At 41.2% G+C, this 27,660-nt stretch overlaps 2 protein-coding genes and 1 long non-coding RNA gene across 8 annotated transcripts in view; 1 reads left to right on the plus strand and 2 right to left on the minus strand.

Moving 5' to 3' along the window:
• Positions 1–641: 641 nt before the first annotated feature.
• Positions 642–22,487, minus strand: ern1 (endoplasmic reticulum to nucleus signaling 1). Its single transcript, XM_005461083.3, has 22 exons — positions 22,218–22,487; positions 14,958–15,078; positions 12,414–12,447; positions 12,204–12,276; positions 11,934–12,006; positions 10,815–10,937; positions 9,454–9,555; positions 9,098–9,359; positions 7,577–7,655; positions 7,074–7,233; positions 6,577–6,692; positions 6,268–6,462; positions 5,432–5,696; positions 5,247–5,337; positions 4,963–5,152; positions 4,612–4,711; positions 4,296–4,495; positions 3,791–3,938; positions 3,189–3,316; positions 2,706–2,829; positions 2,093–2,160; positions 642–2,002 (listed from the first exon to the last, which is right to left on the minus strand). Exons 1-22 carry the CDS (start codon positions 22,293–22,295, stop codon positions 1,484–1,486), a joined length of 3,249 nt encoding a protein of 1,082 aa, XP_005461140.1. The 5' UTR covers positions 22,296–22,487; the 3' UTR covers positions 642–1,483.
• Positions 22,488–22,593: 106 nt separating this feature from the next.
• On the plus strand, positions 22,594–23,738 carry LOC102077931 (uncharacterized). The gene is made up of 3 exons (XR_267364.4): positions 22,594–22,845; positions 22,937–23,026; positions 23,243–23,738. It is a non-coding gene; the product is annotated as an uncharacterized LOC102077931 (long non-coding RNA).
• Positions 23,739–24,714: 976 nt separating this feature from the next.
• Positions 24,715–27,660, minus strand: part of tex2 (testis expressed 2) — a 30,101-nt gene continuing 27,155 nt past the window's right edge. For all 6 annotated transcript variants that reach the window (XM_005461079.4, XM_005461077.3, XM_005461076.4 and 3 more), the window contains one exon: positions 24,715–26,749. In XM_005461079.4, the coding sequence (XP_005461136.1) occupies positions 26,603–26,749 (147 nt within the window). In that variant the 3' untranslated portion in view covers positions 24,715–26,602. The remainder of the gene's footprint in view (positions 26,750–27,660) is intronic.

Raw genomic sequence — 27,660 nt, forward strand, 5'->3', positions numbered from 1 at the left:
CACTGAATTAGGTAAAATCAATTATTTGCTATTAATGAAAATTACTGACAGCTCACTATTTGAGTTAATTCTTTGTACCTTTGTTGATGGTAGATTCTATGTCTATGATTACACATTAAAGGATCATAAAAGTAGCACAGGCCCCACATCTTTGTCATACCTGCAGGTTTGTCTTGTGTTATTGCTGATGGTTAATTCAGAAATTAGGCAAAAATCAGGTGAACCTTTCCAGTGGTAGTAGAATAAGCACAGCAACCCAAAATAATCTTTACATCTTCTGTACTTTAAGGCCATCAAATCATTCATACCCTGAACACTACATGAAGCATCTTAGAAAGGTAACATCAGGTACTTCTGGCTTCCGTTTCCAACCTTTGAGATACACTACATGGACAAAGGTCGTGGGGCACCTACATGTTAGTGCTCAGTCATGGAAACTCATGCCATTAAGTTCCTGGCACACAGTTTTTGTGCTGATAATAATGCCAAAGGAGGTTCAGAGTTAATAGTATCTGTTGCTAAGTCAGACAACACCAGCTGCCAGAAGCGACGGCAGGTAAAACTGTTAATCTTACAGTTTGTAGACAAATATGACAGACCGTACAAAACTGTGGCATGCAGCACGCTCAAAACACACAAAATATCAGTATAAAAACAATAGAATTTAATGTGCAAGTCATTAACTTCACTTTGACACCCCTGAAAAAGTTATTACACAAGCATTTTGCAGCCTGACTTCCAAACTCCTAATTTGACTCTATAAAGAGGATTACAAAAACCCCACTGTATCCAGACGTCACCCTGAACACCCTTTGGATGAGCCCACTCTTAATGAGTCAGCTCAATAGTCTTGATTGACAAAAGAGAAGCAGTCTAGCAGCAGCATTAACTGGAATCAAGCACATTTAGCATAGTCAATTTTAAAACATCTGTACACATACAGCACAGTGATATTAAAAAGTGGAAAACAAAAAAAAGGCACAACGGCCACATCAAGTCATTTATCGTCAATGATCCAAATTCTGACCTGGTCTGTACAAAAATATACATACAGTATCTGTGCAGAGAACAGGCTCACCAAGACGTACACAACATTGCACAATAAAACTACCCAAGTGTTCAACAACATCTGGACCCGTTTCCCCACACTGGAGACCAGATACACCTTTTTGGACATGCCGTAATAAAATTAGAAGCTTTCTTCACTCAGTTCGGCTACAATAAAACATCCAACACCCTGCTGGATTTCTCAGGGTGCCTCGTGGACAGTCTTGTGTTGGGGATCATTTTAATGCAGGTTAGCAGAAGGCACTTAATGCAGGATGCAGCGGCCGCGTCTGGCGGTGAATCCCAGGCACTGCAGGCCTGGTCCTCACCAACTCACAACACAGCCACACCCAGGAGTCCAACCTTTCCTTTTGTCTCCCTCACACTTTAAGGCAATGTTCCCATCTGAGCTGGATCCACCTAGCTCTAGTCTAGTTCACACTGGTTTGTTGTCCAATGTAGGAGGATTTGTCAGTGGGGTCACCTCAGGCTGATTGGATTCTCTTTGCCTGAGAGTTGATTCTGAGGTCTGACTGTGTGAGTCAGTCTGTGTGGACGGTGCTGGCTCTGCCGGCTGCACTGTCTGAACCGGGATATGTGATGATGAGGGCACTGATTCAGCAGCTGCTGTGTGACACACCTGCTCCGGCAGTGGCGAATGTGTCGACTCCTGGGGTTGTGAGGAAGCTGTGGATGTGTGTGTTGGCAGGTGTTGAGTGCATGGCTCATTATGTCTTTGCGGCCCATGGTGAGCTAACTGGGCCTGTGTCTTAGCGAGCTGTTCTGCAGAGCAGTAGTAAGGCAGGAATGGTCTCTCAGGCGCGCAGGTCCGCATGGCTAGGTAGGTGTGCATCAGCAGGTGGGGAAAGCGGGAGGTGAAATAGGAGACAAAGTCATCGGGGATGGAGCCCAGAGTCTCCTGGACCTCAGCGGGTAACTCTCGATAATGGTGTTTCTGTTGAAGTAAGGTCAGCCATGAATGTGATGGTGGCAAAACAGGCTCACTTTAGCACAAAGCTGTTTGTTATAAAGGAAAAACTCTTACCTTGTTTCTCATTGCACGCAGGAGGTCTCTGACTGACCCGCCCTTATAGGAGCGAAACTTCCTCAGATCTGCCACACAAGGAAAACTTAGAGCTCAGGCATCGATCATAAAAATGAATTTTAAACACAGAATCAGTACAGAGGAAGTCCTGAAACTAGTGAAGCTGCAGCTTGAACTGAGCATGCTTCCAAGTGTCTCTTGTATTTAAAAACATGTAAAAAGGTATGGTTACCATTTCATCTTTATTAAATGTGATGCCTTTATGTTATCTACATTATCTCTGGATTAATCATTTACATCTGTTCCAAATGTTTTATAAGTCAATAAAAATGAGCGCAGGGTCCATGGAGAATCTGTTGTTGTGATACTGGGTCAAATGGCGCTGTTGACAGGAAGTAGCATGCTTAATTAACCACATGCTCAAATGTTTTCTGGCAGCAGGATGCTGCATGCAACTGAACATACAGTGACGCACTTAAACAAGCTGTAAAATGAACTAGTACAAGTGTCATTGTGTAACGTGTAATACTGTCAAGTCTAATTTAACACAACAAACAAGAAGACCGCTTTACAAAAAGAGGCTTCAGGAGTTTGTGCACAGTCAGTCTCATACCAGTCTGCAGTGGCACTGTAATGTGCTCTCTCCAGTCAGCCTTGACAACAGCCCTCCCCCCTCTCTCCAGCTGTCTCACAATTGGTCCGTCCAGCGGTTCCTTTTCTATTCTGTCACTCACATCCTGAAAACAACCAAAAACAAAAAACACCCGGTGAATATAATATGTCAGGCAGCCTGGAGTGTTGTTCTCAATGACAATATTATTGTATTATTTAAATAAAAAATGTATTGTAGAAGTTAATATCCCAGTGATCAAAAGCACTTGTTTTAAAATTTATACAGAAGCTTATTATTAAAAAGGGAAGCTGAACATACTCTACACCATTTAGAACATTTTAAGGAAGTTCAGGGTCTATACACAGACTAGTCTGCAGTACCACTACATACTGGCAAGGTTTAAACCACATCAGGAACAGTGTCAGAGGAGTCTCTTTTACAGCATGCAGTAAATTTACCAGGTAGGGTAAAAACAAGAGTAACCTGAAAGAACTGCAGCTCCTTCTCCAGGCTCCAGAAGAAAGGGTGCTTAAGAACGCTTTCAGCCGAAGGCCTCCGGTGGGGATCCATGCTCAGCATCTGCTCGATTAGATCTCTGGCTACAATGTCACCTGGTAAGACATAAACATAGCAGTTCTGACAATGTGCCACACCTCTTAACACATACAAATACAAAGACACACAAAAAAACAAAAACAACAACAATTCTTTTCAAAGACACTTGAAAAAGTTGCATCTTTTGCTCCTCTTTCTAACTTACTGTTTTGTCCAAAATTTGAATATGTATCTCCTTAAACATGCATTTCTTTTTACTTTCAGTGATATGTTTCGGCTATGTTGTCAAGTTTGTATCGGTTTGTTTTTTCTCGTCTGAATGAACCAGTTCTTGTCTGCAGGTCTGACGTCTATCAGGATGTGCTGTTTAGAGAAACCTTTCCATGACTGAGAGGTTGGACACACTGGGAAAATCTTCAAAGGTTTAAATTATTTTGCCTTAAAATGAGAAACCCCCGAGGTCCTCAAACAACACAATCATCTGACTTAACCTGCATTACTTTTACTAAAACCAGAAGCTGAATCCTCACCATGTTTGTCATTCTGCAGATGGTCCAGGCTGTACGAGCCCAGTAGGATGTTTGCTTGCCTCTGCAGTGATTTGCCAAAAGGGTGGCTTCCCTGGGACACAACGTAGTAGAAGACACAACCAGCAGAGAAGATATCAACTGCACAGGTCTACAAGGGACAGAGAGGAAGAAAAGAAGAGGTCACAGCTGTGTATATAATGAAACAGAACAATAACCACCAACCACCATCATCATTAACAAGGTTTCTTCTGTTTACACAAATTATCCAGCATGTAGGCTAACACCAATTTAAAAGCATTGTTGCAACATATATATTAGTATTATTGTTATTAATCCTGGATTGGGTTCTACAATCCTTTTTTTCCCCTCTTACTCTCAAAAGCATCCACTTCAAATATCAAGTATTAGCTAAACTTGCATCAGTTGGAAGTTTTATTTCCTCAATAGAGACAGTAACAGTTGACTTAGTAATAATTCCTGAGCTGCAGAACTACCACCAACTCACCGGGTTGTCTTTGCAGTCCTCGCTGAGGACCTCTGGAGCGATCCAGCCTTCAGTGCCGGGCACCCCAGACCTCCTACTGAAACTGTGGCGGCCCACTGCGAGCTTCTTACACAGGCCGAAGTCTGAAATCATGGCGCGGACCCGACCGTGTGCATTGGGCATGGACACTAGAATATTGTGAGGTTTCAGGTCTCTGTGGACTGGAGACAAAAAAATATGAGGACGAAAAGAAAAAGACAGAAAGAGTTGTTTAGTCACACAAAAAACTTAATGATAATAAGAACATGAACACTATTTTGTGTTCAGTGATAGATACCGATGTTGAGGGAGTGCAGATGGGCCAGTCCAGACATGGTCTGCTGGAGAAGCATAACAGGCTCAAGTCCATGACGATTGAAATCCTTTCGTTCCACATACTAGAGAGATGAAGGACAGCCATTAGCACTATCAGAGAGTTATAAGAACTTTTTAAAAATTTGACAGTTTTTGCAACATTATTTTTAACATGGGAAGTCCTTTATTGTACTTGTTGGTAGAAAGTGACAATGAAAACCATCATGTGGTAGACTTAAATTCAGACAACTACATGCAAATTACACAGGAGTAAGGCACTTTTAAGGAAACCTAAAATCAGCTTTTCCATACTCCCAAAAACGTCAGTGATTACCTCCTGAAGGGAGGCAGCGCAAAGCTCAATGGCGATGTACTGGAACTGACGGTCCCTCTCCGTGCAGAAGTAACGGATGACATTTGGATGCTCATCAGACTCCCTCAGCAGCTGAACTTCTCGGTCTGCAAAGCTGAAGCACTCTGGGAGAATCCTCTTCACTGCAACTGGACGGTTGTCAAACTGACCCCTAGTGGAGAAATGGTAAAAATACAACATTGGTCATCAGCGTTTTACAGTTTAAAAAACCACCACTGTGAATAACCACTAGCTGGTTAACTTACTTGTACACAATAGTCCCCTCAGCACCATGTCCCAGGACCTCTTTGGGATGGAAAGTTATGTTCCCCACTCTGACAATACTGGAGTCTGCCTCTGATAATACAAGTGTTGGTTAGTGAAAGCTAGATTAAACCATTAACGTGCTGAACAAGCCTAAAGAGCGTGGCTGCAAGTTTCCAGTCGTTACCTCCATCTTCGTGCTCATTGGCTGAGCTCCCCAGCTCAGACACAGACAAGTTGGAGTGGTTGGAGGCACGAGGGGTGACATTGGGGCTGCTGTGGTCTGAGCATTCGGAGCGAATGTGTGCCACCTCCAGGTAGTCGCTCTCTAGAGTCAAACCCATGCCTATGTCTGCAGGTGGAAAAGGCTGCTGCCTCTGCAGCATCTCCAACCTCTCCTCCATCTGTCTCTGGAACTCTTGGTGCTGCAGCTGCTGCTGCTTGTGCATACTCTGTTAGAAGAGAAATAATATGTTAACGCTCCAAGTCAACGGTTTAGTAGCTGTGAGTGATGTGAACACAGCAGTTAAGCTTGTTGTCACCTAGCAACTATTTTAGTTGACAATAACTGTTCATTTTGGTTTTGAACCCAGGGTGAAAAGCAATTTAGTAGCAATCTGGAGGTTAATAAATTCTCTACAATATTTCTCAGGAATTAATGTTTGAAAAGCCAGTGCACAATTTTAGAAGTTCTGAGAGATGCAAAAGCTAAAATTTAATTTAAAAAGTGTGATCATACCCCAAAAACAAACTGATCAGGCTTCATTTCCTCTTTTCTATAACCTCGTTTTATATAAAATAGTTAACAGTAGCTCCACGTGAACTAGTTAGAAATGGAAAAGAATAATTATGTATTACAATTATTTATTAAAAACTAATACAATGCTTTATGGCTAATCAACTTTAAATACTTTGGGTTTGTCTTCCTACTTCTTTCATAACAGTTTTTTTAGACCTCACAGTTATAGGTCACCATTAATCTTAAATGATCAACAGTTCAATGGAAGGCTGTAACTGACTTACTTTGGGATATGTAATCACAAAGGCAACCCAGCCAGCCAGGAGGAATGTGGAGAAGATGATGGTAGCCATGTCTTTAAGCATCGAATCCACCGGGGCCTCTGGGCGTACAGCGCGGCCACCAGTCCCAGGTTCTTGGATAGACGTCTCAGGGACAGCTGAAGGGGGCCCATCATCCATACCGCTGTCATTAACCTTCTACATGAAGGCAAAGAGACACAAAAATGAGAAAAAAGGCAGAAAAGCATGAGTACATTTATTAAAATTCTGCATAAAACCTTAAAATAACTCATGGGTGACACACTGACACACCTCCTCTACTTTCTTGTCAGTCGTTGGTGGGATGACGTTGGCTTGATGGCGTGGGAAGCTGTCAGGGAATTTTTCAAGAATCTTAGTGTGAGCTTCTGGAGGCGTCTCATGGTGACCTGATAAACAAAGAATATTTTCAAAATATCACTACTGTCATCATTATCATTAGGAAACTCATGAACATTCACCTAGAAACCAATTTCAACTGTTATAATTTTCAGCCTTGTGTTTCAATACAAAGAAAAGCCTATAGTGGGTCCACAATGTATCCAGCAGAGGGCAGTGTCGGCTCAAAATCTTCACTGAAAGAACATGGGATCATTTAAGGTCCTGAACTGTGTGAAACCTGTGTGCAAAACCCACCAGCTTACACACCTTCACACATAAACAAAAGGTGTGATACCCACTTCCTGATTGCATCAACTCGGAAAATAAAATAAAATAAGCTAGTAGGTTAGACCTAATATTACTGTCTGGTTTCTATACTGGCGTAGTACCTATAAGAAGCAGGTAGTTCCTCATAAAGTTGACCTGGTTCCGCTCACGGAGCGCAGCGTTGAACTTCACGCTGGTGCTGGGTGTGATGACACACTCCTTGTCTTCTTCCGACTCCTGGCTATCCGGGCCTTCCAGCATGGGGAATGTGCTGCCACGAGGCTAAACATACACAAACACAAATACAAACATTTTAGCGAGTCAGAGTAATCAAGCAGATTCCTCATGGGCTTCTTATGTAGCCCAAGAGTACAGTAATGTTAGGGAGTCAGGGCCTGTGAGTCAAAATAACCCGAGCTGAGGCAAGCTAAGACAAAACATGGGCATGATGTACCCACACAAGCTTTTTAACATTCCTTCCAGAAAACCACTCACTACAATAAAGACAGATTAAAAAACCCTGACACAGGGAGATCACCTATGAGGATGGTTGACTGATGTTTTGCTCTGTCATGCACAACTTATGTTTCACTAAAATGAACACAGAAATGCAGCCATCACTCACCACCACAGTAACTCCATCGTGCACCAGGGAGGAAGAAGCATACAGACTGGACGAGTATTTGCCCACATACAAAGTAGCCCTGGAAAACAAATAGCAGAGTCAAAATAAAGCAACCTAACAACAGAATCTACACACCATGAAAAATTTAAAACCACTTCCAAAAAACAAAACAAAACAAAAAAACACGTTCCCTGAAATCACCTCTCTATACAGGCGAAACTTTCACAGAGGATCTAGTACTGAAACCCGTTGAATGTTTTTCATCAGCAGGTGTTGATACAAGACGTAAAAATATACAAGAGTGCGACACAAGAGCTGAAACTAGAGGCTTGTAATACAGAATTGGCCTTTAGGTTAGCGAGGAAGCTTCTGGTATAAACCTGGGTTTTCAAGGATTTGGAGGCGAGCCACTCGTTTCTTTGGTACATGTTAGTTACTCTGTAGATCTAACCGGCTCTGGAGCAAGTTGTGTTTAAGCTAAAAGAACAGTCCATGTAAAAATCACTGCCAAACAATTAATTGTCTTTAAAAAAACGTAGGAAACTTAACATCATGGTCTAAACCAGGGATGTCAAACTCATTTTACATCAAAGGCCACATACAGAACACTTTGATCTTAAGTGAGCCGGGTCAGTGAAACTCTCCTTTCTGTCAGTGTAAAGAAGTTACACAACCTGTTAACCAAAGTACTTGAGACAGTGAGACCAGTAAACAAGCCTGCATACTATTTGAATTTCTACTTTACTTGCCCCTAAATGTTTAACATTAGTTTAACAACAGCAGGGTTGCAGCAGAAAGAATGAGGCTGAAACTATTTCATAGGTCATAAAGACACAGTTGTAATTAAAATGTCACAGTGATACCCCAGTTATTTGTAAAGTGCTCATTTTTCAGATGATTTGTTTTTCTCGTGAATAATGTTCAGCTCAGCCTTTGCAACAGGTTATCTGGGACCAACACTGATACTATGTGGACGTGCTCGCAGCTAGATTTGGAAAACCTGGGTTGACCTCCAGAGTTGATAACCACCGTTGTGCGACTGCCATTTTGCTTTTGGTATATGGTCTGCTTTTATGTAACACTTTTAGTCTAACAAAGCCCCATAAAAGTCTTTTTAACTACAAAGCACATTTACATGCTGGTAACAAATCAGGGCAAGCTGTAGATCCAACACCCAGTTCTTTGATTAGTGGACAGTTGCACTTCTGGGTATGTTTAAATTGCTTCATAGTACAGGCCTCGGGCCTTCTGGCAGCCACTTAGATATTGCATGTCTCGACTCAAACAGTACGCAATCAAAGGCTGCATGAATAAAAGTATATTTTGATTCCACCCTCTTAGTGTGATTCACACAAAATGCTGAAACATGCCTGAGAGAACTCTTAGCCAATGCTTGTTTCCAGAAAATGAATGAATCATTTTGGTTGGCTCTAACAATATTCAGAAAAAAACAATTCTGACCTCCAGGAACCAGCATGCAACATCCACTTTAGCAGTGAAGCATACAAAAGCATAATTTACATGAATTTGTTCTTGGGCTTCTTCTCCTTAGGAAATGGGTATTTCCACTGTGTGATGCGGCCAACCTCTCCAGACATGAAAGTGAGGTAACGTAGGGTCTCCACGGCCACGTTAGTATGGGGCACTTTGCGGAGGCCCTCGCGCTGCCAGATGTACATGGCCACCACTGGAGAGTTATAGTTCTGGACCCACTGGACATCTCCAGATTCGCTGTCCACGGTCACCACAAGGCCGTCACCATTGGACACAAAATGAGCCATCTCTGAGGAAGACAAAAAAAGAAAAAAGCAGACATGTTGTAGTCAGTCTGTCGGAAACTAAAGCTATAAAACACACAGACTGTCCAAGGATCTTACTGTATTTGGTGTCATCGTCAGGGAGGGTGGAGGCGTAGTCGGAGTAGGTTGCATTCCAGCGCAGCTCTCTGCTCTTGGTGTCATACATGGTGATGGTATACTCTAACAGAGAAATGAACAGCAGGGATATGTTCACAAAAGGAAGACATTTTTATGCTTACACAAACTCGCCACGTGCTCTGTGGTGTAGTGGTTTACACATTTGCTTAACAAGGAAAAGATGCCTGGTTTGATCCAGAAGAAAATATTTCCAAATCAAATATGCTAAGCTGCCTGCTGTGATGACCACTTTTGACAGGGATGCAGTTGAAAGTATTTTGCAGATTTCTTAAGTAACCTACAAAAAGCTTTTAGTATCAATTTCAGATAGTAAGAAAGATGTAAAGTGGTGTTCAACTTCCTCTGCAACAACAGGATTCACAACAATGGGAACGCAAAGAAAGAAAATTCAGCTTATATGCAGTGTCCTTACAAATTAAGTTTTGACCTAACACCATGTGCAGGATTTATAGTGGTTACCAAAACTGCACACACTGAGATGCCTAGATGTTCTCCCGGCTTAGCTAGAGGTGGTGACTGGGGAGAGGGAGGTGTGGGCTTCTCTGCTTAGGTTGCTACCCCCACAACCAAGTCCTAGAAAAGGAAGGAGATGATGGATGGGTGGATGAGATTTGCAGGACTCTAGTTCCTTGTCTACAGTTATAGTTACAGCTAAAGCTTTCATGCTCCTGCAAATGTGCCCGTCTGTGTATACAATTAAGATAGAAGGGGGAGAGGGGGTTTTCACACACCCCCAGACGTACTCATTTGCACTCCTCCAGCTTAGATTGGGGTGGAATAGAGCAGGGAGAAACAGCAGAGCTCACCAGGAATGGGAGAGGAGCATGAAAAGCACAGACAGTGAACGCAGTGACACTTTTCATTGTTATTAACACTGTTTCACATCAGCTTTTTTTTATGTTGTAAACTTTACTCTTACTGGCTCACAGACCAACAACAGTACAAGGAAAGAGTGGCCCACAGACAGGTTGTACTACATATTTTGCACACTGCACCCATCTGAAAACAGAGCTCACTGTAGGCAGACGAGCAGTGAACTGCCTACCTCTGCTGGACCATAACATCCTGTTTAACCCAGACATTAAAGTCTGCAAGGGCAGATCAGGGGATAGCACTCTCTTTGAGGCGAGGTTGGAGATTGGATGAGTAAGAGGCAAACAATGGTTTGCAAACCGTCTGGGCTTACCAGAGTATGCAAGACAAATAAACTTAGTTGATTAAAATCAACAACCGAACAGGATGAACCGCAGAGACTATTGTTGTGTCAGTTAACCGTGTTGCTGGGTTGGTTTTGCTTTTACCTGTGCGTCCCAGATAGAGAAGAGATGAAGAGGGGCAGAACATCTCAGCAAAGGATGAGGTCAGGGTTTGCTGTTTCTCACCAGTCAACAGATCCACCACATACCACAAGTCCTGCTTTTTACCTGTGTGTGAGCACATAACACAATTGCTTACCAAGATTTCAACATTCAAACTGCTCCTTGCAAAAGCGATTTCATAATCATGTCCTACAAACCTGTTGTTGCATTTCATATTTACATATTCATAGGCGGGGTTTTATGTATCCAATCGTGACATTTGAATTCTCACTATTGCTTTATTTTACTACTACTGTGTGTGTCTGTACTGAAAGAGGGCGCCTTCTCTTGAGGCTTTTCCAATTTTACTTCCTACTCTTCATTTTGTCACACGGAAACAAAGGTGTAGCAGCAGAGAGTGCAAAACACCTAACGTATATTTGCCACATGTAAAGAAAACTGGCCAAGGAAAACAATATGGATTTAAAGATTGACAGAAATGGGTGTTAACCATTCTGTAATTCAATAAGCAGCTTACGGACGCCTTGCCTCGCCTACTTTGTCAATGCAGGGTGTAGAAGCAATGCCAGTCGTTCCTAATTATAGATCAATACAAAAGCCATAAAGCAGAAAATGGCTTGATTGATTGATTGATTGATTGATTGAGAGAAACCAGACAAAGAGGGACGGTTGTTTGGCCCTGATAACTCCAAAATCTACTTGGCAAAAAATTCATACATGAACAAATTTAAGTAGTGAGAATTTGTAACACTTGTCAGCTCCAATATGCTTTTGCTGGCTGCAGTGTCAGTTAAATGAAAGCAAATACCTTCACTGATAATGACCACAGGGAGGCAAATAGCAGCCGCTTCTCTTTTAACAATGACACATAGTAACCACAGCAGATTACCTTTTCTGTGCTAACTGTTGCAAATTCAAAAGAGCAGAGGCAATGACAGCAGGCTGAGTGGAAAAGAAAACCACTGTGATATATTCTGTTGAGGTCACCACCTCAGTTAGACAAGGTGATACACAGGACATGGACTGCACACAGCCACGGAAAATAAAACACTGAGCTTAATCAAAAGGGTCCTAATCATTTTATTTATGAATGCACCTTACCCATGTAAAGGATTCCATCAGAACTGCGGCAGGGAGAAGCTTGGACCAACTCGGGGATGGTGAAGGGTAATTTCTGTTTAAGGAAAATGAATGAACATTAGAAAACAATATTAATCTGCAATCCTAAAATAATATATGGAATCTATTCATCCCCACAACTGCAAGTTAAAATGAGACAGTATTACTTTTAGATACTTCTTCCCCCGAACAGAGAAGTGAGAAGTAAAGAGGGGGGAGATTATAGTGTGTGATAAGTTTGTTTCCTCTTACAGTGAGGCCTTCATTGTTCTTCCCGCCTAGAGAGTACAGGCTGCCATCATTTGGGTCGGGCAGAAAGGCCGGCCTGGTTCAAAGAAGAAAAACGGCATCAGGATCATGGCTCAAGATGACCTCAACAGGTTGCCACAATTATTTGCATTCATCAACTTTTGACAGTTAGACACAATACACAAGGATGCGTGTGAACACAAAGATACTTACTCTGCTACATGCGTGGGGACCTGAAGAACTGGATCTGTGAAGAGAGACCAGAAGATGCTAGTCAGGAGTGACAAGAATATCAACCGACAATGAAAAGCACTGCCAGGAGCGGTTGAGTAAGAGGATGACATGAGCACTGGTGACATTAAAATCGCAGAGGACACAGAGTCCAAATGAACATGGATTCCCCCCTGTGGCAAACATCAAAGGCAAACAGTCATGTCAACAAACAGCTGTCAGTGAATAAATCAAACATGTAAACACCAACTGTTAGAGCACAAAATGTGATTGTTTTATTGGAAATAATTACAACTGTGATAATTTTCCTCAGCTCATACTACAACAGAATTTTTTTTTTTTTTCTACTCCTGCCCTGCTAAGGAAACAGAGGCATTGTGAAGCTTTCAGGGCATTTCCCACCTGAAATTCTGCCAGTTTAGTAAATATTTCAAGCTCTTTGTATTACTATTAATGCAATCATTTGGACTATCTGGTGGAAAGCTGTTTAGTAGAGGTGAAAACTAGTTTCATATGAACATGAAACAGAAGCATTCGTATCATTTAATCTGTCAAAAAGAGAAATTGATGGTTCATTTTCAAAGAAAAATTACTGCTGTCATCATTTCAGTTACTTTTTCATCACATCTTTTCTAAAGTCTCTTATTTCCCTACCATGTCACACAAACAAACAAGCAGTTCCCTAAAAGAAGGGAAAATCCCTTTTAAAAAAAGAGAAAACACTAATACGGCCAGCCACTAGAGAGACTTTTAAAATACCAGTGTGCTTCCTTGACACACAACAGTCAAAATGTGAAGCCTCCATTTAAACAGGTTAAACACACACCTCCCTTACACTGTGAACATACAGGGTGTGGACCAGGTGGAGTTGATCTCAGTGGAAGCACCCAAAGGGGTCAACAATAGCAGGGGGTAAGCACAGATTATATGGAGGTGCTAAAGAACAGTATAAGCATTCATTCAACGAGGTTACAGAGGGTGTGGAGAAAACAATATATTTTTTCTGTGCTACATACAAGGATGTTACCCCCCTGACCGGCTCCAATACAAGTGTATGTTTACAAAGCCAACATGGAGTAATAAGCAAACAGTAAGAGGACATGTGCACGTGCAAGCATGTGGCTTGACTTGTACCACCTTGGTCTAGATAAAAGATTCCTGCCTCCTCTTCGTTATGCAGGATTACAGTTGCCTGACAGACGCACAACAACAGGTGTGTGCAAAGCCTGGAACAAAACTGGTTACATTTATATTCAGTAGTTGTTCCAGAAAAACAGATGATGCGGAGGAGGCAGCTTCTGCCTCTCATTATTAATGATTGGGGTAGCAGACGGACTTACAGGCCCACATCTCTACTTTTACCAATCTTCAAAATGTCAGAAAAGTATCAGAAATGTATGTAGGAAAAAGGGAAAGTTTCTGATGTATTATGTCTCTTGAATGTTTTCCAAGTATCCCTTTGTGTATCTTATCTACTATAACTCCCAAACATACAGTTCCTACATTAACATGGTAATCCCAGCACACAGTGCATGTGCAGTACGGCAACGTTGCTTACCCTGGCCCACTCTGACCTTGATTACAGGCTATATTTTCCCCTCTCTCAGTTAATAATTAACCAGTTTTCATGCGTAATGGAGCCTTTCAAATGACTCTCTTCAAGTAGAGACTGAAAATAGGATTCAAGCCTAGAAAACACCGCCTGTCAATAACTATCTTGACAATATAATTCACAGGTATAGATGTCTTTTAACTGCTTTTAGTTTGTTCACATGGTTACAGTCATTACCAGTATAAATACGCCCTAGACAGCATTACACCATTTTAATAAATTGGGTTTAAATATTGCCTAATATTCAATGTGATGTTAAAATTAAATCCTAGTGTTAATATGTTGACAGACTGCACAACCTTGCATCCATGCAAATCAACAGGCCAGTTTAACAAGAAAGCCAAGTATTATCTATGAAGTATGCAATTCATGGATGGTGTGCCTTTTGTCCCATCTCCCCCCCCCCTCACCTAGTCCTGGTAGATGGCTGCCTATCCCTGTGGTTTCTTCCTGCTAAAAGGGTTTTTTCTTTCCTTCTCACTGTTGCCAAGTGTTTGCATAAAAGGCGGTCATTTGATTGTTGGGGCTCTCCAATATTACAATCTTTTACCCTACAATATTTAAGCGCCTTGAGGCGACTGCTGTTGTGATTCGCTATATAAATAAAATTAAATGAAACTGAATTAAAATGACAAGAATAGTTTTGTCACCTGTAGCTCATTCTTTTTAAATTCTTTTATTAAGTTTACATCTTATTGTTGTTTTCTAGTATAGCTTACATGACTTAACTAAAATTAGCCTGAGGCATCTCTCTGATACTTTCTTTTTTCCTTTTCAAAAGCAGCAGGATACATCGTTTTTCCTGTGGCTGCTTGGAAAAAAAAAAAGAAAAAAAAAAGCCAGGGCTTTAATTGTGCTGAACAGAGAAAAACACAAACAAAGACCTAAACCTGACTCCAGTCCTCTCCTCTTACCTTCTTTTAGAGTCCATTTAATAGAGCCTGATTTCTTGCTAACAGCATGCAGGTTTCCATCCAGGGTGGACACAAAGAGCAGGCTTTCAGGAAGCGACACTGTGCTGCCACTGCAAAGCCCCTACAAAGAGCACAAACACAAACAGCTTTTAATACAACAAGTTATGTATGGTTGATGCAAATAAAAATGATCACATTTGCAAAGTTAAAAAAAATAAAATAAAATAAAATAATCATAATCAGATACTGGGAAAGAACGGCAATCTCATTTGCAGTCAGCCATTAATTATCAGCACAGACGGCTGAAGCAAGCGTTAGGAAAATGTTGAAATTGTTTACACTACAAGACGAAGGCATCAGACGCAAGAAAATGTTACACCCTCAAAAAGATGCTTTCATCATCACCCTGCAATAACTAGCCTTTGCTAGAACTTGTATGGCAGTCATTTGCCCCAGGGAGTTTGCCACCCCTATAAAAATCAATGAACTTTAAATCAATACAGCAGAAGAGGCAATAAGAAAGCAGCTGACAGGGTGGATGAGAGGGGGAAGGTTACTGGATAAGCCCTTATGGCTTTTTCATGCATTTACATTGGTCCCACATGGAGCCTAGGAAACTTTGCAGGCCAGTTTCACAAGCATGTGGTCTGTGGGCTACAACTGTTTGTGCTGCTGTTGGTCCTTCAGCCAGTCGCAAAGATAAAACATACAAACAGCTAAAGAGAAAATGGGTGTTACAAATAATAGAAAGTTTGCTTTGCACCCAATGCCTGTGTTTTTAATGCCGTTTTTAATTATTTTTATGCTTGTGGTGCATTCCAAAAAAATCTGAAGCCAGAATTTCCAAGTTCCCAGTCAAAGTTTGAATCTAGAAAGACCCCTGAACTGATTTTCCACTTGGAAAGTCGATGAAGCCCCCAGAAACCCTGAGCTAACAATCCAAGAGGGCAACCCTGAACTTAAAACTGTAAAACTTTAAATCAGTACTGTTCTGTATTTGTGCCTCATTAAATAAGCCATATACAGAGCACTGGCCAGGCTGTAGTGGTGTTTCAGTGCAACAGAACAAGGATTATGCTTTTTTGCGATCGATACCAGAATATCTACCTTGATTTAAAAAAATAAATAAATAAAAAAAAAAAAAAAAAAGAACACACAAAAAAACCACTTGATTCCCAAGTTCTGACATATCCGGAACGCAGCATTATTCACGACGAACCCAAAGGCCGCTGGCTTTTCTGTTCTGGCCAACCTTTTAACCAATCAGCATTGGGCCTACCACAGGATGTGCCACGAGTTTTATTTATTTTTTTTACCCAAGCATGTATGTATGCATGCGGTTGTAGGTTGCATACCCTTCTCCGTAGTCAAATACCAATTCAAACGAATGCAAACACAGTACCACAATCTTACTCTTAATGCCCTTCTCCAATCAAGTGTTTAAGGGTGGCAGAAACACTTTTCTAGAACCAATTAATAGATTTCCTAATTGGTCAATGATAAAATATCTTAATAAAAAACCGAATAAATAAAAACATTTTTGTTGCCATTCAATCTTTACCACCACAGACAGAGTTACTTGGTGAAAAGCTTATCGAACTGGGCCTTTGGCTGAGTTAATCTACTGTCATGCTGCCACGAAGTATCCAGCTCGACTTTAGACTACATTTTGTCTGCTTTGCATGAGAAATGGAAACGGACCATTTGTCTAGAAATGATGAGGTTTGAAGCTTGTCTACTTGTCTACTGATTGTGGAAGCTGAAGTGCTCGTCAGCCAGACAAAAACTGCCAGAACTTATCAGTCAGAGCTGTGTGTGGGTTGGTGAGTCAGTTAGGGTGGAATCTTACTTTATAATACTATTTATAAACACCAAATGTCTGAAGTCAAACATACAGACTCCTGTCTTTCTGTCGAACTGATCTCCCAGTGCTGTATTGTGCACACTACAGGATGCAGGACCAGAGGTCAGTGCCCACTGGCTGAAGAGGCGGAGAAAGGTGGTGACTGTAAGTGGTCGGGCTGTGTGCACTCAGAAAGCTGTGGCTGGATAGAGCCGCATGTCACACTGACACTGATGATGTGTCAGTGTCTGCAGCAGCATTAAGGGTCATCATACAGAACTGTTAACTCACCACCTATGCAGCTATTTTTATCTGTATAACCTCTATCAGCAGCAGCTCAGCTTTTCTTTGAGTTCTTTTTTTCTAAATAAAAAGTTATATACCATAATCCCAGATAAAATGAAAGCTAGAGGTAAGCCAAGCCTCCAAGAGCACAAAGGGAATCGTAAATTGACTTCAGGGGTTTTCTTTGGTCACTCTACTTGAAAACAGATTTCGCAATGGATTAACTCAGAAGAGTGCTTCAGCATCCCGCTGCACAGATGACTAGTAGGCTGACGAGCCATACGGCCACCCAATCCTTTCAAAACCTTTTTCTCCTACTCAGAAATATGTGGCACAAGAACAGACATGGGTTCAGTACATGAAAGAAATAGCCAGTATACAAGGAGGAGACAAACTGGTACACACAGAGAGAAAATAAAGAGAAAGTAAAATGAAAGACGACACAGGGAAAACAACTGAACCCACAAAACCCATAACAGTGGCAAAACAATCCAGCCCCATGACTTGGCTTATGCCAGAATTAACAACACTGTGGGTGAAGAGTGCTCCAGTCACCCACTAAGGAATGCTAGAAACTCCACTCTTGATAACCAAGTCGTGGGCATCTTACAGTTTCTGGCAGGAAAAATCTCCAGTGGACATGCTTGAGCTCTGTCTGCCCTCCCCACAGAAAAATGCACAAACCCAACTTGATCAGTCCTTCTACCGTGATCATTTGATGAGATATTTTCTCAATCTTGCAACAGGTATTGGACAAGCTACCAGGCCCACTCAAAACAATCTTTTGGCTTAAAAAAATATATATATAAACAGTAGTGTATCCAACAGTTTATTTAACAGTTAACACCTCTGTATTGGTCTGTAATTACATCTCTAAAACCACTACTTGATTACGACACTGTGTTCAGCTTACGTGTGCTTCAAATATCATTAATACAGTTAAACAGCTAAACGATGTTACCCAAGACTTACTTTAACTGAAATTATTGCAACATAGAAATGAGAGAAGGACTGACTGTTATATACTGTAAAATGACTGGCAAAGCTGGGAAATGCAGAGGAAACAGCAGATGCTACTCTGGCAGATTACTGCTGTGGTGTCAGCACTATAAGGCAGTCAGATACAATAGCAGGCCATTATATAGTACATTTTGTTGCAACACAGCAATGCATAGGATGAATGTCAGGCTGCTTTGGATTGGCACAGGATCTGACAGACTCGAGGCTGAGAGGGGGGTCACCAGATCAACCTCAAGTCTTAACACTTTTCTGTTAATGACGACTACCATAAATATTCTTCAACCCAGGTTTCAAGTGTTGTCTTCGTGTACCAGCACTCAATTAAATTACTTCTACATTTCACAAAGATTACCATCTGGCACAGACAAGAGGCTCTCAGATAAGCACTGCTAGTGAAAGGGGAGAAACAAAGGAGTGTATTTCCCCACTTTAAAGAATGAATAGAAAAGGTAATACAAGCTGTACTAGTGGGAGAGCACCACAGTTAAACTCCAAAATTTACCATTTTAAAACGCTCACTTGTTTCTTCCTGTGAGTCATTCTGCTCAAAAAATGGGAAGACACTAGCATGCTTTAATAGTCTGTGCAGAAACCAAGGCCAAACAAACCCTGAAAGTTTCACACTATCTACATAAAGAAACTGTGTCCTTCGACATTTGCCTACAAAACCCCTGCTGTAGTCTCACCCATCCTATACAAGCATTTGTGTCAACAATGTGCATCTGTGACAGTTCCCACTGGGTGCCGAACTCACGAGAAAAATCATAACTAATCCAGTTTAGGCCCTCTGTAACCTTTACCAGCGCTCTTGGTTTTGCAAACAAATAACTCTCCAAACATCTGCTAGCCTCCTAGTTTTGGACGCACACTGATATTCATCAGCTGGTGGATACTCTACAGTATTCAGCTTCAGGGACATCTGCTAGACAGCATCTGGCTGCTAGCCATGATTGAGCATGTGAGTTATAAAGCGCTGTATAAGTTAATGGTGAAATATCGGTGCACTCCCTCTCATTTCCTCATTCTTTTTTCTAAAAGAGAAATGTGAAGTTATTGCACAAGAGTGTTACATAATACTACAGGACTGAGGTGAAACCAAATTCTTGGCTTATTCTAAAGATCTTCTTGTCCTTCTGCAGTGAGGCCCGGCATGACTTAAAGGCACACAGACTACAATGCTTATGGTATCCCTGTTAGCAGTCACTGAAGTGTCACGGTGCTTCACAGCCTGTTGCTTGCCAGACCAACCTGAACACGGGACTGGCTGTAATTGGCAGCTTTCCAGCTGAGTGTAAACAAAGCACTTTGATAGCATGTTACATGCATCACAACCCTCCGTGTCTGATAAGATGCTGGACTACATCACCAACCAACAGACAGGGGTTAAAACATAGTTTGTTTTTGTTCTCATATATTTTTTCTAACAACCAAAGTCCCAGTGCAACACGAGGTTAGGAGCAGACTGAGTTATACTGATAACTATCTCACCTCTCTGTTTGGGTTGATACACACCTCAAATACCTGGCATATTAAGAGAAAGCATGGCCTGTTCGTTTTAGCGTCATCATCCTCATAATTTAGAGCAGCAGACCATGGAGAGACTATAAAAACATGTGTGCAGATGTAGTCATCTGTTTGGTTGTCTGAGTACAGGGTACTCCAACAGACACAAGTATTTTCCTTTATTATCTGACCTCTCAGGCGATTATGTGATTACAGAGAAGCGCATTAAGGAGCCAAAGAACAATAAAGACTTTATAAAGCAGGGTTGATAAAGACAGTAAAGTATAACAGAAAATTATTTCGCTTCTTTCCCCCTTAAGCTGTGAAGCAAGGGCTTTTGGATCACATACATAAGAGGGGTGAGGGTTCTGTGAATATAAATTTTAGAAAATAAATAGTAATAGAAACAGGAATAACGACATTTGTGAATGGCATTAAGAGTTCACCAGTCAAAAACTACCTCTGTGTGGTAATTAACTTCTTGCTAAATTACCTCTGCCAGTCCTACCGATTAGCTTGTCTGCAGCAATAAGCTGTGCTTGCAGCTTGCTTTGGTGCAGGAAGCAGAAAAAAAAAAATACAACACAGGAACCAAGAAAATTTATCACAGATCGGGTTACTTGTTCTGCCAAATGAAGTGCAGTAGCAACGTCAAGTCATTAAAAATATGTAAATTAAGAAGCTCATTTATAGTGATGACAAAACCATCATTATACCAGACATAATATAGCGGTTTAAGCATGCTTCCCATCAAAATACATTAAAGTATAACAATGCATGGCAAATCAATGTACTTTTTTCCCCTTCCCCATACTACATCTGATAAAATGAAAAAAGGCTCTAAAGCAGCACAATGAAAATCACCCAACTACAGTCGCGTGGGTGACAAAACATCAGACGTTAGCGTTTTAGGATTAAGGAGTCCTGGTAATATCTCTAGACATAAAAGTTCTCCTCTGGAGCTGTGTAACAAAGACAGGTCTAAGAAAGTTTGAAGGACCTATGCTCCCCATGCTTTTGCTGCAAAGTGGAAGATGTCACATGTTGGCCCACGATCAGGCGCGCTCAGTCAAAGTGGAGTCAATCCACTCCTGTGATAAGACAGTAAGATCGCAGCCTTTTATCCATTTTCTTTTAAAAACAAACCTTAATCTTGTCTCCATACTGAAAAAATGAGGAGGAAAATAAAATGCTGCTCTTGTGAGCAAGCAATGGGTAAACTACAACTGAGGACAAAAGTATTAAATATAGTGTTGTCATACACAGCCTGCAGAGTGTAAAGTGAGGCATTAGAAAGTGCAGCTAAAAACAAATATTATGTTTTGCTGAAACAGTTATCAAGCTTTTAGTCAGAGACGTCCTTCCCTCAATGGAAAAAAGAAAAAAAAAATCAGCTGACCTTAAAAAACAGTGACAAGGAAAGAGATATATTCAGTCTTTTCTCTGAAAATATTCAATTTATATCTACCACTCACACACACATTAGTCAGAATCTATAGATAGCCTATCATCAGTCACCCTCGCTACACCAACAGACCATCTTAACAGGCTAAGAGAGTAACCTGAGACATGATAGGGGATTATAAAGCTAGTTTAATCTCCTGCTTAGCTGAAGTGGTTTAGTATCTGGGCACTGAAGGGTCTCTGCCTCCAGCCTTTTACTATGGGATCTGGCTCATTTACAGGATAGGTGTTGGTGGATAATAGAGAGGGTCGCCATAGGGGTTTTGGTCAGAACTAAAAGAACGCCCAGATCCAATTACAGCTTTTCAAAGCTTTTGTGAGAACCATTTCTTTTGCAAAAAAAAGAAGTTATTTGATACCAATACATCACTAGCATACTTACTAATACATACATATTCTATCTCTTGCGTGCAGTTACTGAGTGCAGGTGTTTCTGCATGATGGCTTAATTTATGCACAATGTTATCCTTCGAGCTGAACAAAACCAACAACAGAGGGAGCACATTTTCTGTAGCCACCTCTTATTACCTTGAACTGAGCTTGCAATTGTAATATCTCATCAATGTCTCCAGCGTTTGGAGAATGTTTATTCAAGCCATCACATTGTGGTGCCTGGTTTGTCACCTCTGCAGCTTAAATATACTACAGCGATTACTGATGCTACTGATGTGGATGTGAAGGGACAGGATGTGTGCTGAGGCTTGTAAAAGATACTGCGTATTAACTTATCACCAATCCACAAAAACACTTAAAAATCCGGTTTTTGAAACAAGCAAATGAAAACGTATAAACATGTAAATACAAAATTTCTCGTTTTCCTCAATAACTCAGATGTTTAACAAAAATGGCGATACATGTTTGCTTCTTTCGCTTGCGAAGCGGGTCTGAAGCGCTAAAAATGTAAACTTAGTTCCAGTAAAGTTCAATTTTAGAGCTTTTCAGCCAAGTAGCTAACATCTGTGTTAGCTCACTTCTGTCATGTTGGGGCATCACGAAGCACACAAACAGAGGCTTCAATGACACAACTTTAGCTCCCTGCGGTGATACCCGTGTAGTAAAAATGTCAGCCCACGTTTTGTTTAAAACCGTAATTTTGCTGTTAGTGTCCTCCAAGTTTAGCTAGCTTAACCAGCTAGCTCTCTTACCTTTTGTGGGAGACCAGCGTAGCAAAGCAGGGCTAAAATGCACCACACCAGGGCCCGACTGCTCACTGTCCAGTCCATATTCTCTGGTCTCAAACCGGGATAGACAGCTGGGGAGGTCCGAGCGGCCGCAGACTACATAGAAACCGCTTTCTGGTTCGCAGACAGGTGTTATAAATAGTTTTGTAAATGTTGAAACGTTAAAGGCATCGAGCCAGCCGCACTGGATGCGACGTTAAATGTGCTTCTTCCTGAAATGAAAACCGTGGGGGTTGGACTTTGGGATAGATATCCACACGAGTGGAGGAGGGGAAATGTCGAGAGTCTGTGAGCCAATGAGAAAAGCGATACGGATACCGGATGTGGTATAAAATAGATCCGGGGGACATTTTCTATAGCGGTCTGCGAACAGTATGGGAAGCATGCTTCTCACCGTTGGGCAAGCGAACAGCGGCATGGTCGTGTTTAATTTGGCTGTGAAGTTTTATTCACGCATATGTTGTAGTTATTATTATTGCAGCTGACTGCAAGTGCATATATGATGGGAAGGTGTAAAGTTAGAGCACCGAAAGCAATGACTGCGCGTTTGAGCAGCGGAATTGACTAGGCCGCATGAGCAAAGAAAACGAAGGTAAGATTTTATTTAAAAAATTCCCCTCCAAAAATACAACCCCCTTGAGTTCCCATCTGTAACCATGTATTTTGGTCTCTTTGTGAAATAGGATGGTGATTACTCGGGTGGATGTTTTCTGCACCTCACCACGTGGACAGGGTGGTGTCATACAGTCACATGGAGGACGGCCAGCAGCGAGGTATGAATTCAGAAATATGAAGTACAGAAAATGTGTTTTCACTTTGGTTCATGGATGATGAGTTTTCGTGCGTTAGACTTCTGATATGAAAATGAAGTCAGAAATGAAATCTGAGTTGACTCATTAACACAGGTCAGGATTTGTAATCAAACAATCACATGCACTTAAGCTTTTTTTTTTTTTTTTTTTGCTTTTTTTAAATCATTTTCTGTACAGGGGTCTTCGGTGTGAATGGATGTTCAGGATAATGGCACAGTAAGTAATTTGAGTGTAATGCAAAACGATTGTAACTGATAAACATGTCTTTTTTTTTTTTCATCTTTTTTATTTTATTTGTATTTATTTGTACTATTTGTATTCACGTTCCATTTCTATTGTATATATTAATCGACATCTGTGGGTGGACAGCAGAAGAATTTCATTGCACAGAGAAATGCCTTTTCTCTTGTGACACATGACAATAAACACTTTGAATCTTGAATCTTTAAAAAGAATAAAGCATTTTTCTACAAACCAACAGTGTTGTTTTTCTTATTTTTAACTTCTTTCTGGGCACTCCTCTGAACCTGGCTGGCCTCTTCCGTGGCCACTCAAAGGTCGAGAGCAGTGCAAGATCAAGTCATGTCTTGTCATAACTGGAGTTTCTTGGCTTTTATTTCACCAAGTCTCTCTTTTAAAGCAAGACACAGACTCGAGATGAAGTTCATGAATAGTGTTCTCAAAGTGCAAAAGCTGCACATCTGATGGAGTTTAACACCCATCTGTGGTGTCAGCACATCTGTTAGCATTAACACTTAATTTGACAGCACAAGTTGGATGGTCAACAAAAAAAAAAAAAAAAAAAATACAGCCTGTTAAATACTGGATATTCTTGTCTAGCAAATGTACATCCACACACACTATTTTTAGATTGTGAAGTGTTGTCTTTCATACTGCACGTCCTTGATTCCTCTCCCCCCAGATGAGAGCAGACGAGGCTAGGAAAAACTGGTTAACAAAAATAAGATGCCACTTGTGACATGGGACAGCGGCATCGTGTCATAAGTGGCAGCCACTATATTTATTTATTTATAATTGGAAATGCTAAAGTGCAGAAAGTTCATTTGTTGAATATCTTCAAGTCCAACTCAGCAGGCTTCATATTATCCGGTGATGTGCCACCACTGCTTCATGTGTATAAACACTTCCACAAACGACACCCATGCAACGTCTCCCCCCACAGATTTGTTGCGGGAGTTGAGACAACTCTCAGCAGGTCAAACTGCTATGAGTTTCCAGGTCACGAGTGGGAACACAGAGACCAGTCCAGCCTTGCATTGTCTAATTTTGTGGGTTGTAGCCTGTGGATTGTGCTTAGCTAACATGAGTGGCACTCTGTGTGGTCTTCTGCTGCAGTAGCCCATCTGCTTCAAGGTTTGTTTGGTGTGTAATTAGAGGGTGCTCTTCTGCATACTTTAGTCATAACAAGTGGTTATTTGGGTAGTGTTGCCTTCCAATCAGCTCAAAGCATTCTTCCCGCCCTCCTCTCACATCAGTAAAGCGTTTTTCACTGAATAGTTTCTCTTTTGGAACATTCCCTGTTACCTTAATAGATGATTGTGCAGGAAAATCCCAGTAGATATCAGCCCATCTGGCATCAACAACCACGCCAAGTCACTTCAAACACCTTTCTTCTCCATTCTGGAGTATCTCATCCTTGATACGCCTCAACTCACCGAGTCGGCGCCTTGTGATTGAACAGGCGTACCTTGTGAAGCGAAACAGCATATAAATGCATGTCTTCTGACGAGAATCTGGCTCCGTCTTCTTATTCCTCATCTTATCTGTCAGAACAGCAAATCCATACATATTCTTTCCGAGCAAAAAGATTTTATTGATCCACAATGATCAGAAACGTAACATTCTGCGACATCACTGAACACAACAGCAATGTTTGATATTGTCATCACTTGTGCAAATAAACAACACCGAGACGTGAAAAACCAAAATGGGAATGTCTTAACAGACACCGTAATGGCACAGACATATTTTTTTCCCCTTTACCTATTCTCAACTGATGCAAGAAACATGGCGGCTCACTATGGAGGAATGTTTAATTTACTTTAAAGGCACTTTCTGCCTCATACACTTGCCAACACACACATCTGAACTTAAAACATATAAAGTAAAAGTCACCTGTAAAGCAGGGCGTCTTGGCAGATTACAAAGATCCTGTAGTTCTAGTGTATGTCATGTTTTTCTTTAATGTGTACAACAGTAGACAGCATTTAAAAAAAAGGAAATCAATAAATAATTCAACAGAAACGGAGCATTCATTAGCTGGATGTATGCTGAGAGCATTAAATAATATGGCTAATATCCAGTATGTTATTGATTTAAAATAAAACAGCAAGAGTGGACGTCCCCGCTCTTTAAACTACACATTTCTGAGTTTGTGTTTCCATTTAAACTAAAAGTGTTTCAGTCTCCTGCTCATTAAAATCACTCCCTGCAGATTATTTTTCTCCGTCTTCTGAATTTCTGTTTACCTCATACACAACCCTCTGTTTTTTTTCTTTAAACCACACTGAAAGATTGCTTTGGCAATAAAAAATAGAAAATTATTACTTTTTGTCAACTCTGAATATAACACGAAAAGAGCGCTTGAAACATGTTGCTTAGAAGCACGTTTTCAGTGAATGAGCTATTCCATTGCACAGCTAGAGAGCTGCATTCCTATGTATACATTCAATAGACCTAGGCAATGTTTCGCTGCTGCGTTTGCAAATGTACTTCAATTCACACGACCCCTCTGAAGCCCGTTTTAGCTGTAAGTCCTATGACACAGGTAAAAAGCATAATGACAGTCCTTCATTCTAAACAAGCCCGGTGTCTTTTATGGACACAGGGCCGTTGATTGGTTTGCATATACGTGCCAGGCAGCTGGCACAGGCAGCAGTGTGAGTGGTTGATAAATGTGTCTCGACATCCCTGTGAAACGTGTAATCACAGATGCTGGGGTTTTCGGCGAAATCGCCTGCAAATTTAAAGGAATATTCTGTCAGGTGTTTGCTCCCTCAGATATACACGCTCTTCATTTAGTGGCCTCAGGAGTTCTCAAAGAGTTATAGCAACAATAAACCAGTCAATTAGAAACGTCACGTAAAAGGTTTACACTGTACAACTATCACGTTTGGGGCAGCTGTACATCACAGGTATTATGGTTCCTCTGGTTGGATCGGATGGCTATTTGTCAATCCACCATGACACACACACACAAACACACGCACACACACACTTGTTAAACAGTTTAACCATGTCCCAAAAAAAAGTTATTTCATCAGAGTGAATCATAATATTTGATGTCACACTAAAACTGTGTGAATGGTCGTCAGTCTGTGAGTCACTGTCCAGATATGAGTAGATTTCAGATCGTTCTGAAGCGTGGACTTCATGGACCGGTGCAACAGCAGGACTGGAGTACAGGTAAAAATACCAGGGAGCCGACCGAGCCCACTGCTGGAGCTGTGATCTCTGAGAGGGGGCGGGGACACGGCGATAAAAAGCTTGTCATTGAACACCTCGACCAGCGTGCCTTCACATGTCAGAGACATCAGATTCGGGTTCTGGATCCTTCAAGGCATCATTTGTCACAGTAAACAAGTTGGCATTTGAACGCGCATCCATGGCAGAGTGCATTATGGGTAGCCACACATCATCCATGTTTGGCATCACAAATATTTTCTGTGAAATGATGAAAAGAAAACAAGGATTAGCAATAAATATGGTGGAGGACAGTGAAGCATGCTTACTCGAAAACCACTGTGAGAGACTATTAGAGGAACAGAACCTATAAATTATAGTTTTGTCATCAAAAATATACAAAATGAAAACAAAAATAAAGTTTCAAACTATCTCTTTTAACAAGAAAGCAACAAAGCAACCCTGTATTGTTATGTCTGAAACCCAATGAAGCCTGAGTCCAGCGTTTGTTGAAAGCCAGATGTAAACACTTGCTCACAAATGACAACAGTGTGCACCGCAGCGCTATATTTTACTAGAAGCATTGTGGAGGGGGCCAAAACGTAATTACAGCCCCTGAGGAGGAGGCAGAGATAAATGTTGATGTGTGGTAAACCTGACAGGGACAATTTGCTGCGGTAGTTTGCAGAGGTGCTCTTTGTCCTTGGTGAGTAAACTTTCAGCTTCTCAGCCATGCCAATGGTAGACTTTCAAACGTTACATCAGTTGATAAATACCACAGGATATGACATCATGCACTAAATGCACCCGTGTTTACAAAAATCGTTAGGGTGCTGTGTTAAACGTAAAAACAGATTTCAGTTATTTGGAGGTTATTTTTAACTATATTCAATTGAAAATAGCACAATGTATTAACAACATACTGGATTTAAACCTACTGGTTAAAACTTTCTGTGTGGATCTGCATGTTCCTCCCATGCACACGTGGGTGGTAATTCTTAATAGGCCAAAGGTATTTTACATAAAGAACATTGATTTAAGGCAGGCTTGGCCAACTCCAGGCCTCGAGGGCCGGTGTCCTGCAAGTTTTAGATCTCACCCTGGGTCAACACACCTGAATCAAATGATTAGTTTAAGGTGTATTCAGATGTGCTAAATACATAAAATGTCCA

This window comes from Oreochromis niloticus, linkage group LG4 (assembly GCF_001858045.2).
Source record: "Oreochromis niloticus isolate F11D_XX linkage group LG4, O_niloticus_UMD_NMBU, whole genome shotgun sequence".
Classification (NCBI taxonomy): domain Eukaryota; kingdom Metazoa; phylum Chordata; class Actinopteri; order Cichliformes; family Cichlidae; genus Oreochromis; species Oreochromis niloticus.

Bases quoted from the DNA above. Each gene is read 5' to 3' on its own strand.
- ern1 (XM_005461083.3), bottom strand. From the start codon at position 22,295: ATGGACTGGACAGTGAGCAGTCGGGCCCTGGTGTGGTGCATTTTAGCC. The intron at 12,007-12,203 runs GTAAGAGGAAAC...TTCCTTAAACAG, and splicing joins AGAACAATGAAGGCCTCACT to AAATTACCCTTCACCATCCC. The intron at 7,656-9,097 runs GTAAATTATGCT...TTTGTTTTCCAG, and splicing joins AAGCCCAAGAACAAATTCAT to GGCTACTTTGTATGTGGGCA.